The sequence below is a fragment of the Maniola jurtina genome, chromosome 6 (assembly GCF_905333055.1).
Source record: "Maniola jurtina chromosome 6, ilManJurt1.1, whole genome shotgun sequence".
In the NCBI taxonomy this organism is placed as follows: Eukaryota; Metazoa; Arthropoda; class Insecta; order Lepidoptera; family Nymphalidae; genus Maniola; species Maniola jurtina.
In genome coordinates, this window is record NC_060034.1 from 6,058,825 (window position 1) to 6,085,224 (window position 26,400).

General features: G+C 37.2%; 1 protein-coding gene across 1 annotated transcript; it reads left to right on the forward strand.

Annotated features, from left to right (window-relative positions):
* Positions 1 to 472: 472 nt before the first annotated feature.
* LOC123866260 (uncharacterized protein K02A2.6-like) lies at positions 473 to 4,540 on the forward strand. Its single transcript, XM_045907715.1, has one exon. The coding sequence runs from the start codon at positions 590 to 592 to the stop codon at positions 4,538 to 4,540; it is 3,951 nt and encodes a 1,316-aa protein (XP_045763671.1). The 5' UTR covers positions 473 to 589.
* The last annotated feature ends 21,860 nt before the right edge of the window (positions 4,541 to 26,400 follow it).

The following is a 26,400-nucleotide window of genomic DNA, read 5'->3' on the forward strand; positions in this document are numbered from 1 at the left end:
ATATCAGCAAAATAAGACTTGACTTGATTTGCCTTATAGCCATCTTTGTTTGAAGTGCCTGCGCCATCTCAACCCACGTCTTCCTCTAACTAGTGGATACAAAGCATTGCATTTTTCTTGACATCTCAATCATTTAGTTTCATATCAATCCTAATATAATATTAATGTAAGAACATTTGGATATTTGTTACTTACTCCTTCACGCCAAAATGACTGAATCGACTTAGCTGAAATTTGGAACAAAGAGATGATGACTTATATCCTTTTTTATCGTTAAGAAAATCCGTCATGGATACCACTGGCCATGGCACAGTGATTAGGTCGATTTTGACTTAACTCATAGACTACTTTTTATCCTGAAAAATAATTCCTGTATGATTTAAAAAGTCCTTATATCCACGCGGACGTAGCTTAGTCGCGGGCATCACATGAATGTTGTTTAATTTTTTAATAAAAGTCCACGTTGTAGTGTAGGATAAGTGCGGGTGTATGAATAAAGCAGTTAGCTACCTACCGCGGTGTTTGATTGACGTATGCAATATTGGCGACGAGTCGGGAGTTAAAACGTGTGAAATAGTAACGTGGTAAAATGCCGTTCGGTAAAATTGAACCGTTTGATCTTTTCGGGGGAAAGTGGTCATTATATGTTCGAAGAGTAGAACAATTTATATTTTTAAATGAAATCAAAAGTACGCATAAAGTGGCCACGTTGGTGACGTTGGTAGGTGAACGCACCTATAATTTAATGTGTGACTTATGTGCACCAAACAAACCTGAAGAGAAAACATTTGAAGAATTAGTAACAATAGTAAAAAACCATTTAGAACCTCAACGTTCAATATACGTGGAGCGGGAAGTGTTTCGACAGCGAAAACAAAAAGCTGGGGAATCCATACTAGAATTTTTGCAGCAGTTAAAGCATTTAGCAACGGAATGTAAGTTTGGGCAAAACCTAGAAGAAAATCTATGTGAACAGTTCCTTACTGGATTACAAAGCACGGATATTAAAGCTAGATTGCTGGTCGAGACTAATTTAACATACAAGAAGGCGGTGGAGCTAGCTCTAGGATTAGAAGCTGCGGAGAAGCATGTGGACAGAGTGAGCGGCCGCAATAGTTTGGGCGGTGCATATTCTGGGGACTTCGGCAGCAACATAGGTGCAGGCGCAGGCAGCGCGGCCGGCCCAGGCGGCGCGGCCGGCTCGAGCGCGGCAGGTGGCAGCGGCGAGGCGGGCGGCGAGGCGCTGCACGCGCTGCGTGGCGGACCAGCAGGCCGGGCCAGGCCGGCGGCCTCTTCGGCGCTTTGCTGGCGCTGCGGAAAGCCTCATCGGGCAGATAAGTGTCGTTATAAGCAGTATAATTGTGATTTGTGTTTACGTAGAGGGCATTTGAAGGTGATGTGTAAAGCGGCCAACAAAACGGCCGAAAAACGCCATAATTTTATGAGTGATGACTCGGAAAGTGAAATGTACAAAATACGGGCGGTTGCAAGCGGAGACAAGCCGTTTTTTATTAATGTTAAAATAGGGAATAAAATACTAAAATGTGAGTTAGATACCGGTAGCAAAATCTCGGCTATTAGTGAAAGATGTTACAATAGTATGTTTTCGAATTATACAATTTTGAAAGATGAAATTAAATTATGTTCATACTCGGGCTCGCGAATTGAACCGATCGGGTTTATATTAGTAGATGCATGTATCGAGGACAATCATCAACAAAACTTACAATTGTACATAATAAAAAATGGGAGTCGTCCCTTGTTAGGTAGGAGTTGGATTCAAAAATTTAAAATAAATGAATTATGCATTAATAACATTTTACAAGAAGATAGTGATAATGAGTATCGCGATCGGTTCATAAACGAGTTAAAGACAGAATATTCTTCGGTATTTACGGACAAGTTGGGCGAATGTAAGAAACAAATTCGTTTACAGCTCACAGATAACAAACCGGTTTTCGTTCGCGCCCGGCCGGTACCTTTAGCATTGCGAAGCGCAGTGGAGAGAGAAATTAAGCGTTTAGAAAAGGAAGGATCGATCTATCCGGTTGAACATTCGGACTATGGCACACCAATAGTTCCAGTTATTAAGCCATCGGGGGATATTAGGTTATGCGGGGACTACAAATCGACTATTAACCCAAAATTAAAAATGGATCATTATCCGTTGCCGCGCATCGAAGAACTATTTGCAGCCTTGAGCGGTGGTCAGGAATATTCTAAAATTGATCTGACGACCGCGTACATGCAAGTACCTCTCCACCCCGAGTCGCAAGCGTGTACTGCGATTTCAACGCACATAGGTACCTACGCTTTCAAACGTACACCTTATGGGTTGAACTGTGTCCCTCAAAAATTCCAAAAAATTATGGAAGAGACTCTTAGAGGTTTACCAAACACGGTTGTCTTTTTAGATGATATTTGCATAACGGGAAAAGATCGCGAAACACATAAAAATAATCTGAGAGCTGTAATCGAAAGATTGGCGACTATGGGCCTAACTGTAAAAATAAATAAATGTAAATTCTTACAAAAAAGTGTGTCATACCTAGGATTTATTATTGATAAACATGGTTTGCATCCGGACATGACAAAAGTGGAGGCTATTGTGAAAGCTCCAACACCGGGAAACGTGACTCAATTGAAAGCTTTTCTAGGCCTAATAAATTACTATGGCAAGTTTGTTCCTAACTTAAGTTCATTGCTACATCCATTATATTCTCTTTTAAAGAAAAATCAGCCATGGAACTGGGATATAAATTGCGAAGACGCATTTATAAACATAAAGAATATTTTAGCAAGCGACAGAGTGTTATGTCATTACGATCCAGCGCTTCCGTTAGTTTTATCAGTAGATAGTAGCTCGTATGGTATAGGGGCAGTTCTGGCGCACGTATTTGCCGACGGAACGGAACGGCCGATCAGCTGCGCGTCTAGAACGCTCGGGGATACAGAGAAGAACTACAGTCAACTAGATAAAGAAGCATTGGCGATAATGTACGGGGTACAAAAACATCACCAATACCTCTTTGGTAGAAAATTTATTTTAAAAACGGACCATAAACCTCTGGTGTATATTTTTGGGCCAAAAGGGGGCATTCCACAAACGGCAGCAAGTCGACTACAACGTTGGGCGGCTAAATTGGCAGCGTATGATTTTGACATCAATTACGTGAAATCAAAATGTAACGGCAATGCGGACGCGTTATCTCGTCTACCATTAGAGGGAAAAAAACACAACAGTCCAGTCAAATCCGAAAATCATTATTTACTATATATGAATGAAACGTTACCGGTAAGTTATAAAGAGATTGCAGTAGAAATAAAAAAAGATAATTTATTGAGTCGAATTTATGGATATATTATGTTCGGATGGCCAGAGAAGTGTAAAGAGGATGAGCAGGCATTTTTTGTGAGGCGCGCAGAGCTGTATATTGATCATGGGTGTATTTTATACAAATACCGATTAATAATTCCTCAAAGTTTACAGGAACGGGTCTTATTTGAAATACATTCAGGACATTTAGGAATTGTAAAAATGAAGTCTATTGCCAGAAATTATGTATATTGGCCTTCTATAGATAAAGATATCGAGTCGGTGGGACAGAAGTGTGAAGCATGTCGAAATGTACGGGACGCTCCTCCTAAAACCACTTTACATCCATGGGAATTTCCGGCGGGACCTTGGAAACGACTACATGCGGACTTTGCTCAATTCCATGGTAAATATTATATCGTCGTAGTCGATGCTTATAGTAAGTGGTTAGAAGTGGAACAAATACGTAGTACCGCGGCGTACGATACCATTAAATTTTTTCGTAGTTTATTTTCTAGATTTGGGCTAATTGACCAACTGGTGACCGACAATGGCCCGCCGTTCCAAAGTGCAGAGTTTAAGGAGTTCTGCAGTAAAAATATAATCAGGCATGTTACATCTTCACCGTATAGACCGCAAGGAAACGGAGCAGCCGAGAATGCGGTTAAAACCGTGAAGAAAACTATTAAAAAGGCGGTGTTAGAAGGGGAAGACATACACGCTAGCTTATGTCGATTTTTATTACAATATAGAAACTGTCCACATGCAACCACAGGAGTAGAACCGGCAGTAGCTCTGTTAGGGAGGCGCCTGCGGAATAGACTAGACGCGATGCGCCCGAGTACATCGAAGATAGTTGCGGATGCACAAAGCAAGCAAATAGAAAGCTCGGGCGGAGTCGTACGAAAATTCGATATCGGAGATAAAATATTAACACGAAATTACTCCACAAAGGACAATAAATGGATCGAAGGGGATATAATAGAAAAAACGGGGCCAGTATCGTACAAAATATTGCTAAACAAAGGAAATATTTGTCGCAGACTCACAGATCAAATATTACCACTGAGGAATAGTCGTTTCTCATGGAACGTCGGACCCGGATCAGAACCAGAAAGTACGGAGATTACGGATCAATATGTAAACACAAGACCGCGGAGACGAAACCAAAATGCCAAGGAGTCGTATTCACCCGGGAAGGATGTAGAGGAGTCCACAACTTAGTTGGAGTCGCAGGAGTGCGGGGAGCAAACGTCGACCTTGACGCCGCCGCCGCGACCTGGGTGGGTACTATCCCCGACGTCCGAGCTAGACGACGACGGGGGACGGTCGCCATGTCTAGAATCCCCAGTTGAAATTATGGAAAGACCTAAGAGAGCGTGCCGGCTACGTAAAAAAGAGTGAGAAGTAATGATTAAGAAAAACACTTAACTAAGGATATACATAAAAATATTATACATGCATTAAAAAAAAAAAAGAAAAATAATAATTAAGGAATAGAAAGCTTCAATTGAGGCAGGTTGATTAATTAGATAAGTTGTACATTTTAGCATTTTTTTTAAATAAGTATTACCTAATATAACTTCTTAGTTACGAGAGATAAGTTAAAAAGTTTGTTTTTGATAAATTTGGTTATATTACAAAATGTACTTAAAAGACTTAATCAATTAGTTCTTAGCAGATAAAATAGAATAGGTTTATTTTTTAACGATTTAAGTGTTTAGTAGGGGGGAAGGAAAAGCAGATAATTATGGTATACTTAATTAGTAGATGGGTAAGTGTTAAGATGAATTACCTAAGTGTTCCCTATGTAAACCTAGTAAATAAGACTTTTTATAGGAAAGAGATGTGTAGTGTAGGATAAGTGCGGGTGTATGAATAAAGCAGTTAGCTACCTACCGCGGTGTTTGATTGACGTATGCAATACACGTCAACCAATATTTTGATTGGCTGGTCGTCAGTAAAGATCAAAGCTGACCGACCGATACATATCGAGACTCGAATCTTTGTCATTCGCTCGAGTTGACTGCGTCGTCGTAACACAAGCGCCGCCGTTGGCAATTACTGTAGCCGAAGATCATCAATAAACATCTTTATCACTCCATCGCCTCTGTCACCGCGAGCACTTGAACATCTTGAAGTATAAACTCTGAAATAATTTAATTTCGCACCGTAGATACTTACCTATTTTATAAAGGCTTTATATTAATTTCGCCTATAACTTTGTAATGTTAAAAGAATCTAACTTTTTTTATGCCGTGTTAGTATGTGGTCATATCTTACAACTGAATTTTAGACCGGTTCCTCCCAACCGATTGTGCTGAAATTTGGATCATATAATATGTAATTTCGAAAACATTACATTAATATGTTACGATGGAAGTGGTCTCATGATCAAACCGGGAGGTGACTATAACAACTCCTCAAATACAATTATAGATGAGGTGTTTACTTATACATAATATTATCTCAGTGCATTCAAGAGTGCATGTTTCTTTTATAGTTTTTAAGACCCTAACGTATTCAGATTTATTTTTAACGAAACAAGATACTTAATCTCACCTTTATCAGTAGTCTTAGTCAGAAGGTTTTGCTCCTTACTAGACTTTCGTGAAATAGTTTGACTTGAATTAACTATTCACTACTTTCAAAGAACGAAACCTTTTATCTAAACTTGACAGGTCGATAGTATCTGAATTGAATCTTCATGTTAGTGGAGAGTAAGTTCTACTGTAAGAACTTTTGTACTTATCTTCTTTTATGAGTGAATCACAATCGTGATCAACCCATTGCCAGCCCACTTCTGGAATAGAGAGGGTCTCATCTCAGGATGGGAAGGGTTTAGGTAGGCCATAGGTCGCCACGCTGGCAAAGTGTGGATTTTATATGCTCGTATAAAATATAGCCTATGTCACCCGGACCTTTACAACGAATCAATTGACTCCTCATTCAAAATTAGCCCAGTAGTTTAGGAATCTGAATACAAACACACATACATACATACATAGACTGCCTTAATCATAACCCTTCCTTTGCCTTTGCCACAGTCGGGTAACGGCGAAGGAAAACATTACAAGGAAACCGGCAATCTTGAGAGTTCTCCATAATGTTTTCAAACGTACGTGTAGTCTGCCAATCCGCACTTGGACAGTGTGGTGGATTAAAGTATAAACCCTTCCTATTTTGAGAGGATATTCGTGCTCAGTAGTGCGCTGGTAATGAGTTGATGATGATGAGTAAATGGGCAATTCAAGATTTCTTGCTGACTAAACTTTCATATTAAACATGTCCCATATTAGATACATCGTAGTCACGCACGCCTCAAACGACACGGAATCTCACTCACTCCCGGACATGAACTATTGAAGAAAGTTCAATAAAAAAAAAGGGTATACTAAAATATCACCATCAATATTTGATTGCGTTGAGCAAGTCACGATTGAAATAGTTAAAAGCAGTGTTCTAATGATCAAGTGCGGTTTTAAGGGCCTCTTGAACCAATTATGACCATTTAAACGAATGGTTAGGGAGTATGACGGACCGCCTTCTCAGCCCGTCTACCTTGTACGGTAATCCAATGTAAGATCTACGCCGGCACTTTGAAATTGCTTTTCTTTGTAATTTAGACGCTACTTGATATCGAATGCCTTATTCACCGGAGAGGAAAATGCTCGAATACGATAGGAATCGATTCGTGTGATTGTCTTGTTAGCTACCTTTTACAAAGTTGGACGATGTTAATGCATTTGAAAAGGTGATGGTTACATTAGAAGTGTTTTTGTATTCTGTATGACTTTAGGCTTTTATTGAATGCAGGCAGTGTTTCATCATTTCAGTCGGGCATACCGAATATAGATAGAGTTAGTTAATAAATAACATTGTTCCTAATAAATAGGTAGAGTTATAAAATGATTATCATCCACCCATCGTCAGCTCACTATTGAGCATCATCTCCTCTCTGAATGTAAGGGTTTGGCCATAGTCTACTACGCTGACAAAGTCTCTTGCAGATTTGGCAAACTTCACACAACTTGAGGAGCTCCCTTGATTGCAGCTTTCTTCTCGATGCTTTCCTTCATCGTTAAAGCAACCGAAAAATTAGAAGTGATTGCCCTGAATTGAATCTCGACAAAAAATTACTGTAATTTTGCGTGGCAGAAGTCTTCCAGCTTACTTGTACGTATATTGTTATGTCCATTTCAGTTTCTTTAAGTCGATCGTCGGTGACTGACCCAATCAATACCTTAATTATTTTACTTTAATGTTAATTACTCGAATTAAATTGTATTCTCGAATAATATATATGTAAGTGAACTTCTTTTTCTTCCTCTACTATGTTTCCGCAATTGGACGACTGGTTGAGCTGTTGGACATAAATATATGCAAACAGCCAACAAGTTTGTTGATAAGCTAAAAAAACAGCTTGCTACGTATTTTATAGCAAGGCGATAGATGTCGCGGCAAGATGCAAAGATCTGCTCGCGTGATTCCGAATACCGACCAGATGCTGATCATGCGCATCGATAAAGTAATCACGTGTTCCCGTATCGGTTACCCAAGTGTGGGAGTCAGATCTTCGTGATGCATTTAAGTAGTTCCTTTATTTATTGCGATTCCCTTTAAATAATTGTTACTATTTCGAGATGCATTAGTCCAGATTTCCACATCTCATGAATCAGTCGAACATCCATTATAAATGCAAAAGTGTGTCTGTCCGTCTGTTTATGTGCTAGCTTTTCACGGCCCATTCGTTTGGTAGGGAAGTAGCTGGCATCCCGCGAAGGACATAAGCTAATTTTTGTCCCAGAAAATCATAGAGTTGCTACGAGACTTTGAAAAACCTAAATCATACAAAATGATATTGTTGAAAATGTACTTATTAATTAATAATACTTACTTATAATATGTACTTAATATATTGCTTTCTTTCTTTCATTTCTCTGGGCTGATTTCCGACAGTATATTGCTACCACGCGTCGTGAAAGCCCATAGTCCCGACACCCAACGCAGTCCATCCTGCGTCCCCTACTTGCAAAATGACCTCTAATGTTATTTTAATAGCCCAGTATACAAAAGAAATTTCTATAAGTAACTATTCTCTCTCTATCTCTCTCTCTCTTTCTCTCTCTCCGATATCTCTCAGTAATATTTTGGCAAAGATAAAACTCCTGAAAAGTATCTCAGATCATCGGGCATGGATCACGGTTAGCCACGAGCACGCTCCTCCTACCATTGTGTTGTACAATGCGTTGTAACTCCTTACTAACGAGAGTTACGAATGGTCCATGAAGTGAAAGACAAGCGTTTTCAGCATAAAAAACTAGATAAAATCTAGATAAAGCAGGCGCACTTATTATTTTGATTTTATTATACGAGTTTTCACTGTGTTCGTTAAATAAATGTTTTCTACTCTAAAAAAAAACCGACTCAAAAAACCACAAACATGAAAAAGTAACAAATAATTTTTGTTTCTACACGTGCAATGTGCGAAGTCGAGCGAGCAAAATAAAAGAAACTAGAAATCTAAGTGTGAAACTCGCCCGACTTCATATTAATATATATGTTACGGGCAACGTGATTAATTGGGCATTATTAATAAGGACCGGCCATTATTAATAATGCCCAAGAGCGATGGGCAAAGTGATTAATTTATCACTTTGACCGGCCATTATTAATAATGCCCGACGGCCCGTGGTCCATGTAATAAATCAGTGTTTGAGATAGCTTGAATTCATCACTTGGACCGGGCAGTATGAATAATTCCCTACTTGTAGCCGGGCAATGTGATAAATTGGACCGCGGCCGTTAGCAGGGGCGCGTACGTGCGGGGGGAGGGCCTTAGATTAGGTTAGGTTAGGTAAGGTTAGGATAGGTTAGCTCCTCTTAGTGATCAGAGGCTACCGAACAATATCCCACGAGGCATCCTGTGTCTTGGCTGGCACTCCACCATGGGACCTGGATGCTATGACACTAGCTAGTGTGTATCAGAGGAGGGTGGATGCTCGTTTACGTGGGGAACACCCTTCTCCGACGGAAGTAGATGGGTAGCGGCGATTAGCGCAGGCCGAGCTCCTCTTCCATTGGCAGAGGAGGCTCGAGTCACCCACTGCTGTACATAAGATTATCGAGGCTATCCATCCCATCCTCGAGGATTGGACGAAGAGAAAGCATGGAGCACTCACGTTCCACCTTGTGCAGGTTCTTGCGGGGCACGGGTGGTTCGGAAGATACCTGTGCAGGGTGGTGCGAAGGGAGCCCACAGAGGAATGCCACCAGTGTGGTAGTGTCTCAGACACGGCACAACATACGCTGGCTGAGTGTCCGGCGTGGGTGGAGCCACGCCATTCATTGGTGGATATTATGGGGCAGGACCTCTCATTGCCCGCCGTGGCTAAATCCATGGTGGGCAGTGAGAGGGCCTGGCAAGCGATCGTCTCCTTCAGCGAGGAAGTAATGACGCAGAAGGAGGTAGCGAAGCGGCTGAGAGAGGAAACCAAAAGCTCTCATCCCATGCGCTGCAAGATAATCGGGCGCAGGCGAGCTGCACACGACCGTCGCTTGCCCCCTAGAGTAGGTCCTCCGGGTAATAGACACGGGGAGTCTGTTACCCGCGGGAGAGTAGGTCCTCGAGTTGGAAGGCAAGCCCTTGTTTCCAGCGAACCTTAAACGGTGTTGGGGCCCCTTTTAATCCGAGAGCTGTGCCTGCCTTGGCGGGCGCCGTTAGCCGGGTCGCAGTTCAAAACTCTCGTGTCCCTGTGCCCAGCAACAACGATTGAGACGGTAAGCCGTGGGGTTTTAGTCGGTATAAGAGTCCGACATAACCACCTCGCCTCGCCGAGCACGGTGGTATCCATGAGGATTTTCCCACGTAAAAAAAAAAGCTTAGGTTAGGTTAGTTCTTTCATTTAATAAACAAAAACACTACATTTCACCTATTTTATTACTTTGCCCAAGATAGGGTGGGCATTATTCATAATGGCCGGGAAAAGTGATTAATTATGCTGTTTTAATCACATTGCCCAATTGAGTCGGGCATTATTAATACAGACCGGCCATTATTAATAATGCCTGGACTTATCAAATTGCCCGTAACATATACATTGCACGTGTGGAAACAAAAATTATTTTTTACTTTTTAGTGTTTGTGGTTTTTGAAGTTGGTTTTTTTTTAGTTTTTTTTTTATTTCACAATTTTTAGTGGCCCCACTGTACTAAAACTACGGTACAGTTATTAAATGCCTACTTAAAAACCTACTGTTTACTAAGCTATTACACTGATCGCGAACAATTTACTCTTATCCATTGAGTAGTTCTGTTCTCCATCTCCGAAGATATTCATCAGATTTTCACCAGATTTATATGAGACCACCTGCAAAAGTATACTCTTTCAAACAAAAAAAAAGCTATTTTTTGTTTATCTTTTTATGTACTTTGTTTTTAATTTTTGACTAGACAAAGTCAGTGACGCTGAAATCATCTGCGTGGAATTAGGTAAAGTAGCAAAGTAGCCTTTGTCCGTCTCCGGAATGCAAGCTATCTTTGTATCTAGTTTTGTATAGGTGAAGAGGATGAACCGTGAAAACGTAACAAACAGACAGACACATTTTTGCATTTATAAAATAGGCTTGGATTTATTTTATTTAAATACATCACTATAGCTTTTATAACTTGGACCAAACATAAAGCCCACAGCATATTCGCATTTATAAAAACCTTAATAAGCGTTCGCTTTTGGCATATTGTATTGACATGCGATAAATATTTGCGTCGGTCTACTTCGTTGAAGGTGAACTACAGTGAGGGAACTCTCGGTTCGATCTTGAATCGACGATATGTCAAATATTAGGCTATGGGAGACGTAAAATCAAAGAAAAAAAAATAGGCGATTCATAAGCTACTTACCATCAAATGTTAGGAAAATTTGACACATGCCAATGACGCTGAAGCCTCGACGTTTTGCTGCAAGTTCCTCAACTGTCGTGAACTGGGATACCGTATTTACAAGCTCTGCACAATCAACCTAACAATACATAAGTATTGGATTGCCAGTTGAGCTTAAAATTGGTGCTTTTTCTGGTAAGAGAAAATATTATAGTAACAAAAGAAAACTTTATTCGTCGGTTTCAAATATTAGATAGGATTTCCTCTAGTATATTTTATATTGAAAGCAGCGCGGAGCGCGCGGATCCGCATCTTTTTGTTTTGTTTTTCAGTATACCATTTTCAACTGTATTCAAAATAGACCTCCTTCCGGTATGCGCTGGCCTTTAAGTAAACTTAGCGTAGGTATACCTCCCTATAATATTTAGCTATTATTATGTTTACGTTTTCTGAAATCATAATCCTTTGTTTAAAACTTTTCTTTTTTTTGAAAACTCATAAGTGTCGTCACTTAACGTGACGGAGAAGGGTAGTTGAATTAGCCAAATTGAAGGAATAGCTACTAAATAGATATATGACTAACGACTGAAATTGATAATCAATATAGGTATCTCTAATGTGTCGATATGTTAGTTATCAACGTTTTTAGACTGGTTATAAAAAAACTATTACAAATAATAACGTTGCCAAGTTAGATTACAGATTGATTGATTAATTATTATTATTAATTTCGGCTATAAGAAAGTTGGTTTTAGTCCAGCCTAATATATTTGCCTGATTTATTAAATTAAATACAAGTGTGAAACGAGTATTTCTCACGAAAATAGTCAAGGAGAAAAAATTAAGCAATTATAAATAATACGAACGTTAATTATTTATAACGGAACTCAGTGCTCAATGCAATCACCGAGGGTGTAACGTGTAACATACATTGACACACCCACTTGAAATATATCTACTTATTTCAATAAATCTCTTAGTGCAAAGAAAAAGAAGCAATCACAAAAACCATTAACACGTGTGCCTTTAATAGCGACGAGTTAGTAAATTATTCCTTTTTTGTATTCATTATTTAATTTTTTTGTTTTTTTTTTCAAGCCTGAGAATATCGGAATGTGAGCGCCACCCTTAAAAAGCCTAATTTAATTTAACAGGTAGGCAGTGTTTCTTTAATCATAGGCTTACCTCTAAATTACATGGTACAGTAATGGCTCCCGAGCAATCAGCAATTTTTCATATTTGCCACCGCTTTTTTTATTGATAAAAAATAAACTTCCAACTAAAGCTATTATTTCAAAGCTTACGGAAAATTTGAACAACATAAAAATGGTTAACGTTGATATAACGCTTCCTGGTTACAAATTAAAAAATCACGACTTTATATAAACTCGTAGCTGAGTATTTTCTGTGATTCAGATGCATAATATGTTCATAAGTAACATATGATCACTTCTCTCATATACCTATGTAACCCTGCGATTATCTGCCTTTTGAAAACAGTTTCAGGTTTTGTTTTAAACTGTAGTTAAGTTAATTATTACTTTTTTTCAAAATATTTAAAAACTTCTTTAAAACTTTTTCTAAAAAGAATTCCAATGCATGATCTTCAACCCTAGAGCCTTTTATAATAATATTTTCTAGAGCTAGGCCCTAATTCTGAACTTGTCTATTTTTTTACTACATCATCATAATATCATCGTGTAAATTAATAATCATGTTTATTCCAGATATTACATCCATTTTGTTAGTAATACAAACAATTGCTTATGACTATGTTAGTAAGTAGGTTTGTTTATTTATTATAATATAATTTTATTTGACTAGATACCCACCCACGAGACACTAAGAGTGCATGTGCAAACTAATCCAGTGTCTCATAAATGGGTTATCTAGTTTTTCAGACAATGTCTTCAGAATGTCGTTGGAACTACCGCGGATTCTGCTCATCACCGATGCTGCTCTTTTTCTCATAATTGCATAAAAATCGTCGGTACGAGCCTCAGCAAACATCAGTGACGCACTGCAGAATCTCGGCAGCCCCATCAGCACCCTGAATCCATTATTATATTGGACGCGCAGGTCATTGTAGGTCCTCTGCGTATATGACACCCACAGGCTGCACGTGTAGAAAGTTTGGCAATATGCCTTAAAGAGAGTTATTTTAACTTGTAATATATTAACTTATTTATTTTTATTTTATTATTATTATTATTTTAACTTGTAATAAATTAGATCAAAAAGAAGTCCTTATTTACAAAAAATTACAATCGTGATCCATGGAATCTACGATAACATTTCCTCATTAAAATCCAATGACTCCGCAGAAAAGCATAGCTACTATTATAAAGCATGAGAGTTATGATCAGGGTGCAGTTTCCGACGCGCACGTACAATGTAGGATAGAATACACAAACTGCGTTATCGCCAGTACACGTCGACAAAATTACAGGGGGGAAGACTAAACTTAGCACTTCTTAGGTGTCAAAATTGCCCGTAATTTCCAGAAGCGGTGTCCACCACGCCTCCCTAACTTAAGCAAGCCGCCTTTTTGCCCATTCCGAAAAACTCAATTTTTTTAATGATTTGTAGCCGCAACCGATATTTCGAAATTGGACGATCGGAAACAAAACCTCGATCGATCGTGTGAAAATTATTTAAGGATCAATGCCTCCTTGTAAAATATATCTCTAATCAGACCCGGTACCTACATGGAATCTTTATGCATTTTTGTGGTTAGTGGATCTTACTCATAGAGTAGGAGAGCGTATTTGCAACGATTGACATATGTTCATGAAGTCCTCGCCGTGGGTTTTCTTATTTACTAGGACCCTCACATAATTTTACTTTCATAAATTTTGTTAAGCTTTTTTAAGTTACCTATACACAAATCTCTACATTGTGTTATGTGTTTTTTAAAACATTACGATAGAACCTTACAGATATTTGTATCGTTTGTTATGGTCTGATTAATAGGAATTTGGAGGACCAGTTATCTCTATTATTAATAGAGTCGTTTACAATCATTGTGATTCGATTCGTTGCGCTCTTTTCGAAGCATTGATGCATTCGATTCTGGACAATCGAACTGTATTAGCATCATTGATGTCTAAAACATCGATATATTACCATGGTGGTCTAACTCGCCCAACAAAACTTGTATTCAAATATTAAAAAAAAATGCTAGGTAGGTACTAAAGTATATAAAGTTAGAATCCATACTAATATTATAAATGTGAAAGGTGTCTATCTGTCTGTCTGCTAGGTAATAGTTTTCAAGGCCCATCCATTTGCTACCGAGATAGTTTGCATCATAGGCTACTTTTTGTCTCGAAAAAATCAAGAGTTCCCAAGGGATTCTGAAATAACCTAAATCCATGTGACATCATTTCAGGAACAATAATTTTAAAAAATCACTTTAAAAATGAAAAAACATATAGGTAAAATCTAACTGAGAATCTTAGTTAGAGAACTACTCGGTTAGAGAGGTAGGATTTATTACAGACCATTTTTCATCACAAAAGTTTTTTTTTTCATAATTTGCGTGTACCTTGATGAACCATGTAAAAGCCACATTGAGACCAGGCTTCTGTCGCTAAATCGGCTATTTTACGCCAACTTACCCACCCTTTTGTACCAAGCACAATATTTCATCTGGCCATATTGTGGGGAGACAAAATTAATTGCATGTTTTCAACAGCAAACCGATCGTGAAATTGGACATGTTTGCTTGTCGGCAAGACAAGTGTGGCGACAGCAACTGAATAGTTACGTACCTACTCCCGATAGTTGCCGTGAATTGTGCAAAAAGGGTTCTACCTGCAACTTTGTACAGTGGGAAAGACAGCTTGAGTGATCTCTATTTATTACCTACACTTCAAGAATTTTAATATTTAAGTATTTAGAAATTTCCTTGTGTATGTAGCTGTAAGGGTAAACACTATCATAAAAATTATAAATAGTATAAAGCAATGTGTCATTTCATGTGCAAAGAGCTGCTTTGAAATATAGACCTTTGAAAGTACATAGTTACGACAATCGCAACCTGTCGCTACTAGATGTATACCTACTTAACAGTCGCTGAGTAGGTACTAAATAAAAATATATAGCTACTTTCTAAATATTATTGTAAAATTTCGGCACTGGGCAGTAAGAGAACCGTGGCCTACTAGGTCAAAGGCGCTCCGGGCACAAGACCTAGGGTAGACGCAGGTTCGAATCCTGCCGGTTCCACCGGCTCTTCTTAGTATAATTTACACTCCAAACTGGTAGTAAATCCGCAGTACAAGAGACACAGTGGTCCTACATGAAATGATCAAAATCTGTAATCTAGGCTTTCCAATCTGATTTGTCTTGGTCTTGCGACTTCCTAGTTCACTAACAAATTCACGAAACTCAGATAGTTCCTAGTGTAAATACAAACATGATAGTGCAATGGCAAAACTTTAGGGTTGCGGTGTACGGCATGGTCTCGCTACATTACACAATATTCACAATAGCTCGTCGTTCAATCTTCTTAAGGACCTTTGGATTTTTTTCGCATGTTTAATTTTCTTGAGCGTCGAAGTCAACAAGGTGGACTTAGGGCACTATCGGCAAACTGCTAAACAATTGTTGCGTCACGGTCAATAGACCACGGTTGGTTTTTATACTATTTTTTCATCGATCCCCTTTCGGAATTTTTACAACCGTTATTAGTATACCAATTTTAAATTATAGAAAGGATTGGAGCTAAGCAGGGAGATTACCAATTTTAAGCTTTTCCGTCTAACCGCAAGACTCAAGAAAAGAATATTATGAGAAAATAGGATTGAGGAGGAATTATTTAAATTGAAAACCAATAGGTAACTATGATTATACAAAAGGAGCCAAATCGAGAACCCCACTTTTTCGAAGTCGGTAAAAATGTTTTGTGAGTCATCATTTAAATGTAATAAGAACAAAACTTCTGTTAATAAAGGTTAAAGTAAGCAATGAAGTAGAAGGTTCTGTTTTGCAAAATTATAAAAATATCAATGCATTTGACTTATCGACATAATAGGTATATCGAAGTCTTATAAAACACCAAGGTGTTTCATGAGATTTGAATCCACAATTTGAAAAACTTCCTTGAAATTAAAAAATGAATAGAATTATGGGGAAATGTTATCGGCTGTATCTAATAGAACTTTTTTGCAATAAGATTAAAAGGGTGTGAAACCAATTCTTTAGTTTTTTGATTCTAAAAAGGTGTTATTATACGCCTATTGTGCAAAATCGTTAACAACAAAAGGTCGATATCACACATGGCATCAAAATTTGCTAACGATATCGGATCAAGTAAAAAATATATTGAAGAGTTAGTTAAACCAAAATTAGAATCAATTTTCGCATTCAACTCTATATCAGCAGATTTTTTCAGGCTAGGTGGCTGTGTTAAAAAAAGAAATATCCGTCATCTACCTTTGGTGTAGTAAGTGACAACTAGGTAATTAACAGGGCTCTCTCCGTCACTCGTTTCATACAATCGTAGTTCCAATTTCATTTGAATATTAAGCAACCAAAGTCCATGAAATTTTGCAGACATATTCTAGAAACTAATATCTGTCTGTGTCTTTGGTGTTTTAGATTTTTCTAAAAATATGTAGTTTTAAAATTACAGGGGCTCAAAGATTTGTATGAAAATTTTTAAGACCGCGTAACTTTGAAACCGAATATTTTAACAGAAATCTGGAAAACCACAGACATAGATATTAGTTTCTAGAATATGTCTGCAAAATTTCATGGACTTTGGTTGCTTAATATTCAATTGAAATTGGAACTACGATTGTATGAAACGAGTGACGGAGAGAGCCCTCTTAAGTATGTATTGGTAGCGACCGTGTCACAACGTATGTAATTTAGATAATATGGCCGGATACTACACCACTTTAAAACAGCCATAAATCTGAATTTGGCAAAGGTTTCTATACCCTCTTGTTCCAAAAAAAATCGTTGACATAATATAATGCTACTTCCTATACCAAATTCAACACAATCACGCCCACGTTTTATTTGATAACGCTCGTGCCAAACCGAAGATTTATATTTTAATACACAATGTAACTCGTAAATTTGTATCAGACTTTAGAAATTTACACAATAATTCTAGAATCCGGGGAAGGAAATAAATGGCGCGCCAATTACGCACAAAGCAGTCGTCCGGAAGTTTTCAAGTATTTTATCGATGCATCTATTGAACACCCTACTGATTTTAAACAAATATGGAACTTATGAAACATTTTTGGTGATTTTAAGCCGAGAAGAATGGAAGATTACGCCGAAATCCTGTTTTTGTTTGTTTTCTTTGCCATAACTCAATTGTTACTTGTTAGAGTATCTTTCCAGCGGTTTGCTCACGTAGAAAAGTATAACTTTGGTAAGCACTTACCTTTTTTTTTCAATAAATACAACTTGCTACTACGTTCGTTTGGTATCGAATTATTAGTGACCTTATAATTTGGTGAAATAGTAGGTATATCATATTCGTAAATTTAAATTTGGATCAAAAAACTGTTGGGAGGATAACTAAACATTTCGAAGAATCCTTAGTGAAATATTTAATGTAACGGGAGCAAAAACCACTAACATACTTTTGTGTGAAATGTAACGGACCAATTCCAATTCTACGTTTTTTCTTCAATTTCAACCAATTTGGATGTCCACATTGGGAATTGGGTTGCATGGTTTGACCGAGATCCTTATCGGTGTGAAACATAATGACGAGACAAAATAACACAACATAAGTGGAAAAGAAATCTTTCTAAAACACCACAGTAGTAAGAATAAGAACACACATAAGAATAGCGTAATTTTTCCTTATAAGTAGGTACAAATAGCGGACAAACAAGCAGGCGTCATGAGCTCGGCGTGTTAGTTTCGTTAGAAGATACTAAGCGAAATAGAAAATATATAAATCGCAACCATGGGAAAAATCTTTAATATCATATTATACAGAAAATTTAATAATGGAACCACAATATTATTTTGAAACTTCTCTACCATATCAGCTCTGTTGATGTAAGTAAAACAATTTAAAGAAAAATTCTCAACCATAAATTTTATCTGGTCTACGAAGATATTGGTTGAAGAAATAAAAGAAATGTCACAATCGTAGTGTATAACCTTGATTCATCTTTCAGCGTGCCTAAGGGTTAATACACACACAACGTGAAAACGCCAACACGTGCTTTTGATATCATATCAAAAGCACGATTTTAGTCTTTATATTAAAGGTAAACCATACTTTTGACATGACAGTACTATCCATTGAGTTAAAATGGCGCTTGAGAAGTCATTTTCATCATCATCTGTTAGATAAATTGGCAGCAGATAAAAAAATTAAAAGAAAAATCTAGAAACTATAGCACATCTTTAGTTATCGTGAATAATCACCTACTCTTACAAAATTCCTCTGTTATTCGGAATTCAATTTAGTATTTTCAGAAAAAATTTGTTTAGTGTTAACGCATCGAGATCAACTTTTTTTCAAAGGCCACGATAAATATACAAAAAATCACAAAATCATTTACACAACACATTACAACTTCAACGCCGTGTATGAAGTAACTCTAAAGATGAGAGTAAATTAAACTATGAGATAATAGCTAAAAGCATCGACTTCTGTATCTGTGGAAAGGCGTTATAGTTATCAAAATTAATTATATGAACGATCGTCACCGGAATAAGTAATATGATAAGCCAGTTTCTCAGTAATTCATTCTTCACGTCTATGCTCCACATTTTACAGGCAATAAATTGTGACTTAGATTATATTTTATAGTGTCTATATTATCTAAAGTATTAATGTTACTCTTCATTATATCGGCGTTTCAATGTTTATGTTTATAAAACTCTCTCAGGAGAGTATGAGATTTTCGTAGAGTGTCGAGATTATCTTCGACATTAATTTAACGAAGGTTTATCAGCCCCATGTTAAGTAACATAGCCGTTGCATTAATCGTACAACTTTAATTGGTGTCTTCTTTAGTAGAATCTCAAATGCAATTAAAATAAAAGCAATTGGAGCGTACATACAGAAGCCTTCATTTTGTTCGACATAAGCTGTTTCCAAGCTAAATCTTACTAATTACTGAGACAAATCTTTTAAATGTCTGTGTATGTGATAGGTTTTATTTATAAAGACATATATTAAGAAAAATCATTACACGATAGGGAGTAGCCAGTACAGTTTTAGTCAAAAGAAGCTACACCTTGGCCTGTTACTTCTTCTTTCTATATTTGGTTACGGACGATGGTATGAAGGAGTTGTGGCTGAGAGACATACTTTTCTGCGGATTTACACATGATTTGAGCTCCTAGCTTAAAGCCATTGTCCAAATTGCTGTCTTTTCCAGCCACATCAAAGTTTCGGCCGACAATACGCCCGTACTGTAGCGTACCAAACGCGTGCCTCTAATCTCTATTGATATAACGGGTCGCAAGAAACACCTTACACATTTTTTTACCGATGCTCTTCTTTAAATCCTTATAAAACGGTACAGTTTTTGTACATCTAATATTAGGGTGCCGTAATGCACTGTTCCGTTATAACAAACAAAGAATCTTTTACAGTGCTACAGTTTTTTGACATAACTGTATCACCTACCCGCTTCCGAAGGCTGTAAGGGTCACGGATTGCTTCAAGGTGGAAGGAAGCAATACATTTTGCTCACTGATCGACATTATGTTATTGAATTACTTTTAAATATGAAATTTAGGACTGTTTGCAGTGCGTACGCATCTGCTGATCGATCGTGTTTTTTGCTCCGCAGATATTGTAGAGTACCTTTGAGATGTGGGCGCTTAATTACGGTGCACTTTTACAAAGATAATGTAATATAATCTCCTTTGCAAACAATTGTGACGTTGCAAGGTGATGGTACAGTCTCTAGATTTAACCTTCCAAATGTGAGGGTATAGATCTATAATAATGACTCCAGGTGAATCAGATTGGCACGTTCCTTGACGACTCCAATAGTTCAATATGAAAGTTTTCACCTTGTTCTATATTTAATAGAAAAGATGCGCTAGGACACCGTCCTTGTATGAACGATGTATGATTCGTAACGCAGATGTACCTAAAGGGTTTTTGTGAATTGTTATTTGAATTCAATGGATAGCAAGATGTACCTGACTTTCTAAAGCGGCATGCGCCAAATGATTTTATTATCTGGCAATGTTGTCCAACCTGAAACATTCTTGATAATCTGGTTCCATACGTGATGATTCTAATTATTATTAAAATTGGTCAAGCGTTCCGTAAGCGGTAGTCGACCCTAGTTTAATTAATTTTGAAGTAATTAATATGTGTGTCCGTTAATATGTTTTATGTCACCAATAAAACATGTATCTTCCCAACCGCATTCTAAAGAGTTTTGTAGCATTTTTACTCGTAATAAATGTTAACTAGATAGTAACTTGTTCAGCTACATTTCATTAGTTTTATTGAAGACAAAAAAAGCACTGCTAGCGTCGTTTTCCGTATTGCGTAACATCGTTATCCTCATCATCGCCGGCCCACTACTGATCACTGGTTTCCTGTCATAACAAAGGTCCTGTCGGTAAAAATTCGCCATGCTGACCAAGTGCGGATTGGCAGATTTGACTCACCTTTGAGTACATTATGGGGAACTCTCAGAGACGCAGGTTTCTTCACATGTTTTCCTTTACCGTTAAAGCAAGTAATATTTAAATTGCTTAAAACGCACATAGTAGCTCCGAAATATGGTCAGGATCGAACCCCCGACCTCCCGAATAGCAGGCGGACGTCTTAACCACTAGGCTATCAAGGCTATTATTTTATTATTGCGTAACAGATGTTGGGAATCTATACTTACCGTCTCAATATCGAGAGAGCTTTTAATCGTTTGATATTACGAATCTTTTTTTTTCTCATGTTCTGTTGCACGCGGATTACCATTTAAAACCTATAAACTACTGGTTTCATTCCAAAGCTATGCCAAAGTATAAGCGACTCGAATAATTTTTGTCGTATCGTTTGACTTTTACATAGGTACTTTATGGTTAATACTGTCGATTAAGATTTCATTCATTTTTATTAAAAACATAGAGATAATTGCGGTGGCTTTTAGTGATAAAAATATCTTGTAGTTATAACATCTTTGTTCAGGACAATTTGTATGTTTTAAGTGCAATACGATAAACGTTTTACCGAGTTAAAGTGATCACTTTCAGGACTTGTTCGCTGTATGCATAATTAATATAATACTTAAAATAATCGCATTATGATAATTAGCGTTGGATAAATTAAAATATTACATTTACTAGGAACACATCGCTTGCAAATAAATCAATTTGTAAATCTAGTAAGGTATTTATAGCTTCCCATAGAGATAGGGACAGTGTGATGATTATCGTAGGAAATATTATTGTGATATTATTGGTTTCAGAATGATTCCTTGAAATAATTTGTAGTCTACGGATGTATTTACAAATGTTATCTTTTATTCTGCCGGTTGATTTTGATTACATGTACAGTAATTCAAGAACTATTTCTTAGTTTGACGACATAACATAATATAAGGTAATTAACATATTATATACGTACCAAGATTTAAACGATGATTTAAAATTATGGATATTTCGACTCGGTTGCATGAATCTTGGTTAACATAATCGGTCGTAGAAATATCGATAATTTTAAATCATCGTCTTAATCGTGGTAAACACGTAACCGTTATTTATGAATTTACAGTATTCCTAAAACCACTTTGTCCTTTAGCTTAAAGTGGCAAATCCTCAATAAAGTGGCAACTAAGCAAAAGCTGCCAAAGCAAGCCTCTAGGAATTGTGATAGGCTGGCGAGACAAAAATTCTCACCATAGCGCCAGAAAAGTTATATTTAGCTAACAACCTATTAAAAAAAAATTAAAACGATAATCACCATCATCATCATCAACCCATCGCCGCCAGCCCACTACTCAACACAGTTCTACTCTCAGAATGAGAAGGGTTTAGGCCATAGTCTACTACGCTGGCTAAAGGTGGATTGGCAGCTTTTATACAACTTTGAAAACACTATGGAGAACTCTCAAGTATGCAAATTTTTTTCCTTCACCGTTCAAGCAAGTGGTGTACTTTCTTAAAACGCACATAACTCCGAAAAGTTAGAGGTGCGTGCTCGGAATTGAACCCCCGACCCCTATTCAAATAGAAGACCATCTTCTTGAACACTAGTCCATCACCGCTTATTTTTTTTTTCAATGTCTCTGCACAAAATTGACACTACGCCTGCATCGTTCATTTGGATTTCAATGAATTGACAGATATCGATTCGTCGGCGGATTCAAAGGGCCGGCAGATGACGTATCCGTTGCACAATGCGATGACATAAAGGGTTCGAGTGCATGCCACTGCAATTCATAAGGGCACTCTACTTCACGGTCAATTCAGGTAACTTGACACTCTCCTAAACCCTTCTCCATTACCCCTCAGCACGTGTGCGAATCATCACATTTAGAAAAATTAGCAAAACGTTGACATAGTCAATAGTAGACGCCGCGACACCCATATCAATAAATTGTTACAATTTGCAATGGAAAATTTATTATTATTATAGTTTTTGTGTTGTAAAATATAACAGACATCAGTTATAGAGGCAGCCAATATTTTGTACAATTATTGAAGGTCCATTTTGTGTCTAATGTTACCTACCTACTTACACCCTCATCGTCGTCATCAACTGATAGTCATTCACTGCTGAACACGGTACCTTGGAACTTCCTTCCTTCCTTCCTCACGCCGCCTGAATCTAGCGGCTCTCTATGACTTGTTTAACTCCTATTTGATCCTCCTGGCGGATCTGCCAACGATTGCCATTCCAGCACCTTGCAAATATTCGTTCTTTGAACTATGTTGCCTGTTCAGTGCCACTTAGGTTAGATTCGCAACTCGTTGAGCTATATGGGTTTAATTTGATTCTTCTTAAAACGTACCTAACATACATCATACATATATTCATACATTTTAGACACAAGATCATGCTTTTAGGTAAGTACTAATTTATCTAGCAGTAGCTAGCATTTTAACTTTAAGTTTTTGCATCTCAGGTTTTGTTAACTTTGGACCAAAATTTTATGGAGGCTCTTATACCGACTTGTGCAACCCACTTTGATTTTTATCAGTGGTTAAAATTTAACCGTAACTTATCATGCAACTGGGCGTTAGTGGACCAAACTTGGAGTATTTGTAGTATCTACTCGCAAAAAAGGTAGGTAGGTACACACTTTTTGCATTAGTAGGCAATACCTACTAAAAAACTGAAAGCAGTAACATGTTCAAATATAAAAGCAAACGCGGGATTCACAGCAGCGTAAAATATTAAAAATAATGGTCAAACCACAAAAGCCTAAACAAACGTTGCAGTTTGCCCACTGGCGCCTGTAACTTGATAGCTATTTGACCAACTTTGGCGATGTTATTGAAATTTCATACACAGACAATACAACAGTATAAAAAAATACTGCCAAAACACATGTTTGCGATATTGATACTATGCGCTTCGCATCTAGGTAGGCACATAGGCTCCGCTTCGCTTTTTATATACAAAATATCGTTTACTTACATAAATGCTAATTTTCACAGTCATTTCAATTAAGTCGCACGCGCAAAGCACTTTTCTCCCATACTAGTACATACTATTTACAAGTGTAAATTAAAAATTTATAACACCCCCGACGATCCAAAGTATTTGAGTTTTCCAAAACATCATTTTCAAATAAATAATTATGTATTTAGGCAACGTCCATCTTGACAGCTTGACATTTGTCAATTGACATAATATTAAGAACCTAACGGTTATCTAACCTTCTTTTCTACAAGAAAACTAGAAAAGAGCTGATAACTCTTAAACGGCTGAACCAATTTTTTTGGATTATAGCTAAGAACACTCTCGATCAAACCACCTTTCAAACAAAAAAAACTAAATTAAAATCGGTTCATTCGTTTAGGCGCTACGATGCCACAGCCAGATACACAGATACACAGATACACAGATACACAGATACACAGATACACAGATACACAGACACACAGATACACAGATACACACGTCAAACTTATAACACCCCTCTTTTTGGGTCGGGGGTTAAAAAGTAATGACAAATGAGGTGTTGAGGACAACAGGCAGAGAAACTTTCAGCTTTTATAAAATAACTAAAGTCCCTCTTGCGGGCCCAAAGCTCTCTATAAGCAAAAGTACAACAACCACAATTATCACAAACTACGTTATTAGATTAACGTGATAAGTTTTAGTATATTGTTAACGATGAGACTGCCCTATTCTGACATTGAAAGGATTTAGTCTTGAATAAATAAAGATTTGAAAAAATCATATCAAATCAACGAGCCATACAGCATTTTATCAGATCTTTATAAAAACCCTCAGTTTGTTATAAACAAAAAATACCAAACCGCTAAAACTGTTACAAGAGTTGAGCGTTCGCCACATAATATTACACAATAACCGCATGCGCATCCTAAAACCGGAGTTCGCTTAGCTCGCAACTCCGGTTGTAAATATTAACGTATCCTTAAAACATGTATTGGGAATAAAGGCAGGTACAAATTACTGAGACGGGACTCGATCACTCGAGATGGTGGTCGGCGATAACACAACACCGTCACGATAAAGACATAATTTAGTCAGCGAACAAAAAGTATGGGACAGAACTAGACGAACGATGTTGCCTCCGCGTTTTAATTGATGAAGGCAAGCGTCGATTGAAATGTCCTGGGAGTACGTTATTTTAAATGCACCACATGGAATCAAGTTATATTTTGGATCTGATTTCTTGATGGCGGCATTTTCACAAAGAAATTCAGGACGTAGAAACACGAAGTATGGATTATTTTTAACCGACTTCCAAAAAAGGAGGAGGTTCTCAATTCGTCGGGATCTTTTTTTTTTTTATTTTTTTTTTTATTTTTTATGTATGTTCCCCGATTACTCAAAGACCCCTGGACCGATTTGGAATTTTTTTTTTTGTTTGAAAGGGTATACTGTGCAGGTGGTCCCATATAAATTTCGTGAAGATCTGATGAATATCTTCGGAGATGGAGAACAGAACTCCTCAATGGATAGGAGCAAATTGCTCGCGATCAGTGTAATAGCTTAGTAAACAGTAGGGTTTTAACTGGGCACAGCATATTATAGTACAGTGGGGCCACTAAAAATTGTGAAATAAAAAATTTTCAAAAGAAAAATAAAACCGACTTCAAAAACGACAAACACTAAAAAGTAAAAAATAACTTTTGTTTAGCTACACGTGTAATGCACCTAGGTATGAAGTCGGGCGAGCTTCACTCTTGGATTTCTAATTTTGTTTTAATATGCTCGCTCGACTTCATACCTAGGTGCATTACACGTGTAGCTAAACAAAAGTTATTTTTTACTTTTTAGTGTTTGTCGTTTTTGAAGTCGGTTTTATTTTTCTTTTGAAAATTTTTTATTCAGACTAAAACTTCAAATTTTGTTCACACTAACTTTATTATAATAAAAACTCATATTATGCCTACTAATGATACTCGTAACTACAGAGGACTACATATCATGCGCGACAGGTTGAGATGGCTACCAGGGTGGGGACGCCCCGCATCGGTGCAATTTTGATTTACATGAATAGATCAAAGAATTTCTTAAGAGGGGTCTCTCCGTCACTCGCTTCATACAAACGTAGTTCCAATTTCATTTGAATATTAAGCAACCAAAGTCCATGAAATTTTGCAGACATATTCTAGAAACTAATATCTATGTCTGTGGTTTTCCAGATTTCTGTTAAAATATTCGGTTTCAAAGTTACGCGGTCTTAAAAATTTACATACAAATCTTTGAGCCCCTGTAATTTTAAAACTACATATTTTTTTAAAAACTAAAACACCACAGACAGATATTAGTTTCTAGAATATGTCTGCAAAATTTCATGGACTTTGGTTGCTTAATATTCAAATGAAATTGGAACTACGATTGTATGAAGCGATTGACGGAGAGAGCCCTGTTAAGTATGCGACGTGAAATAATTTGATTTCATTTATATTAATGATCTATCACAACTGAAATATTGCAACGAAGTACTTACGGAATTCTATTGAAATTACAAACATTCAAAAATTGTATTAATAGGCATAATTCCGATTTAGAAAGTAGGTACAATTTTATTGAAAGAGTT

Bases quoted from the DNA above. Each gene is read 5' to 3' on its own strand.
- LOC123866260 (XM_045907715.1), top strand. From the start codon at position 590: ATGCCGTTCGGTAAAATTGAACCGTTTGATCTTTTCGGGGGAAAGTGG.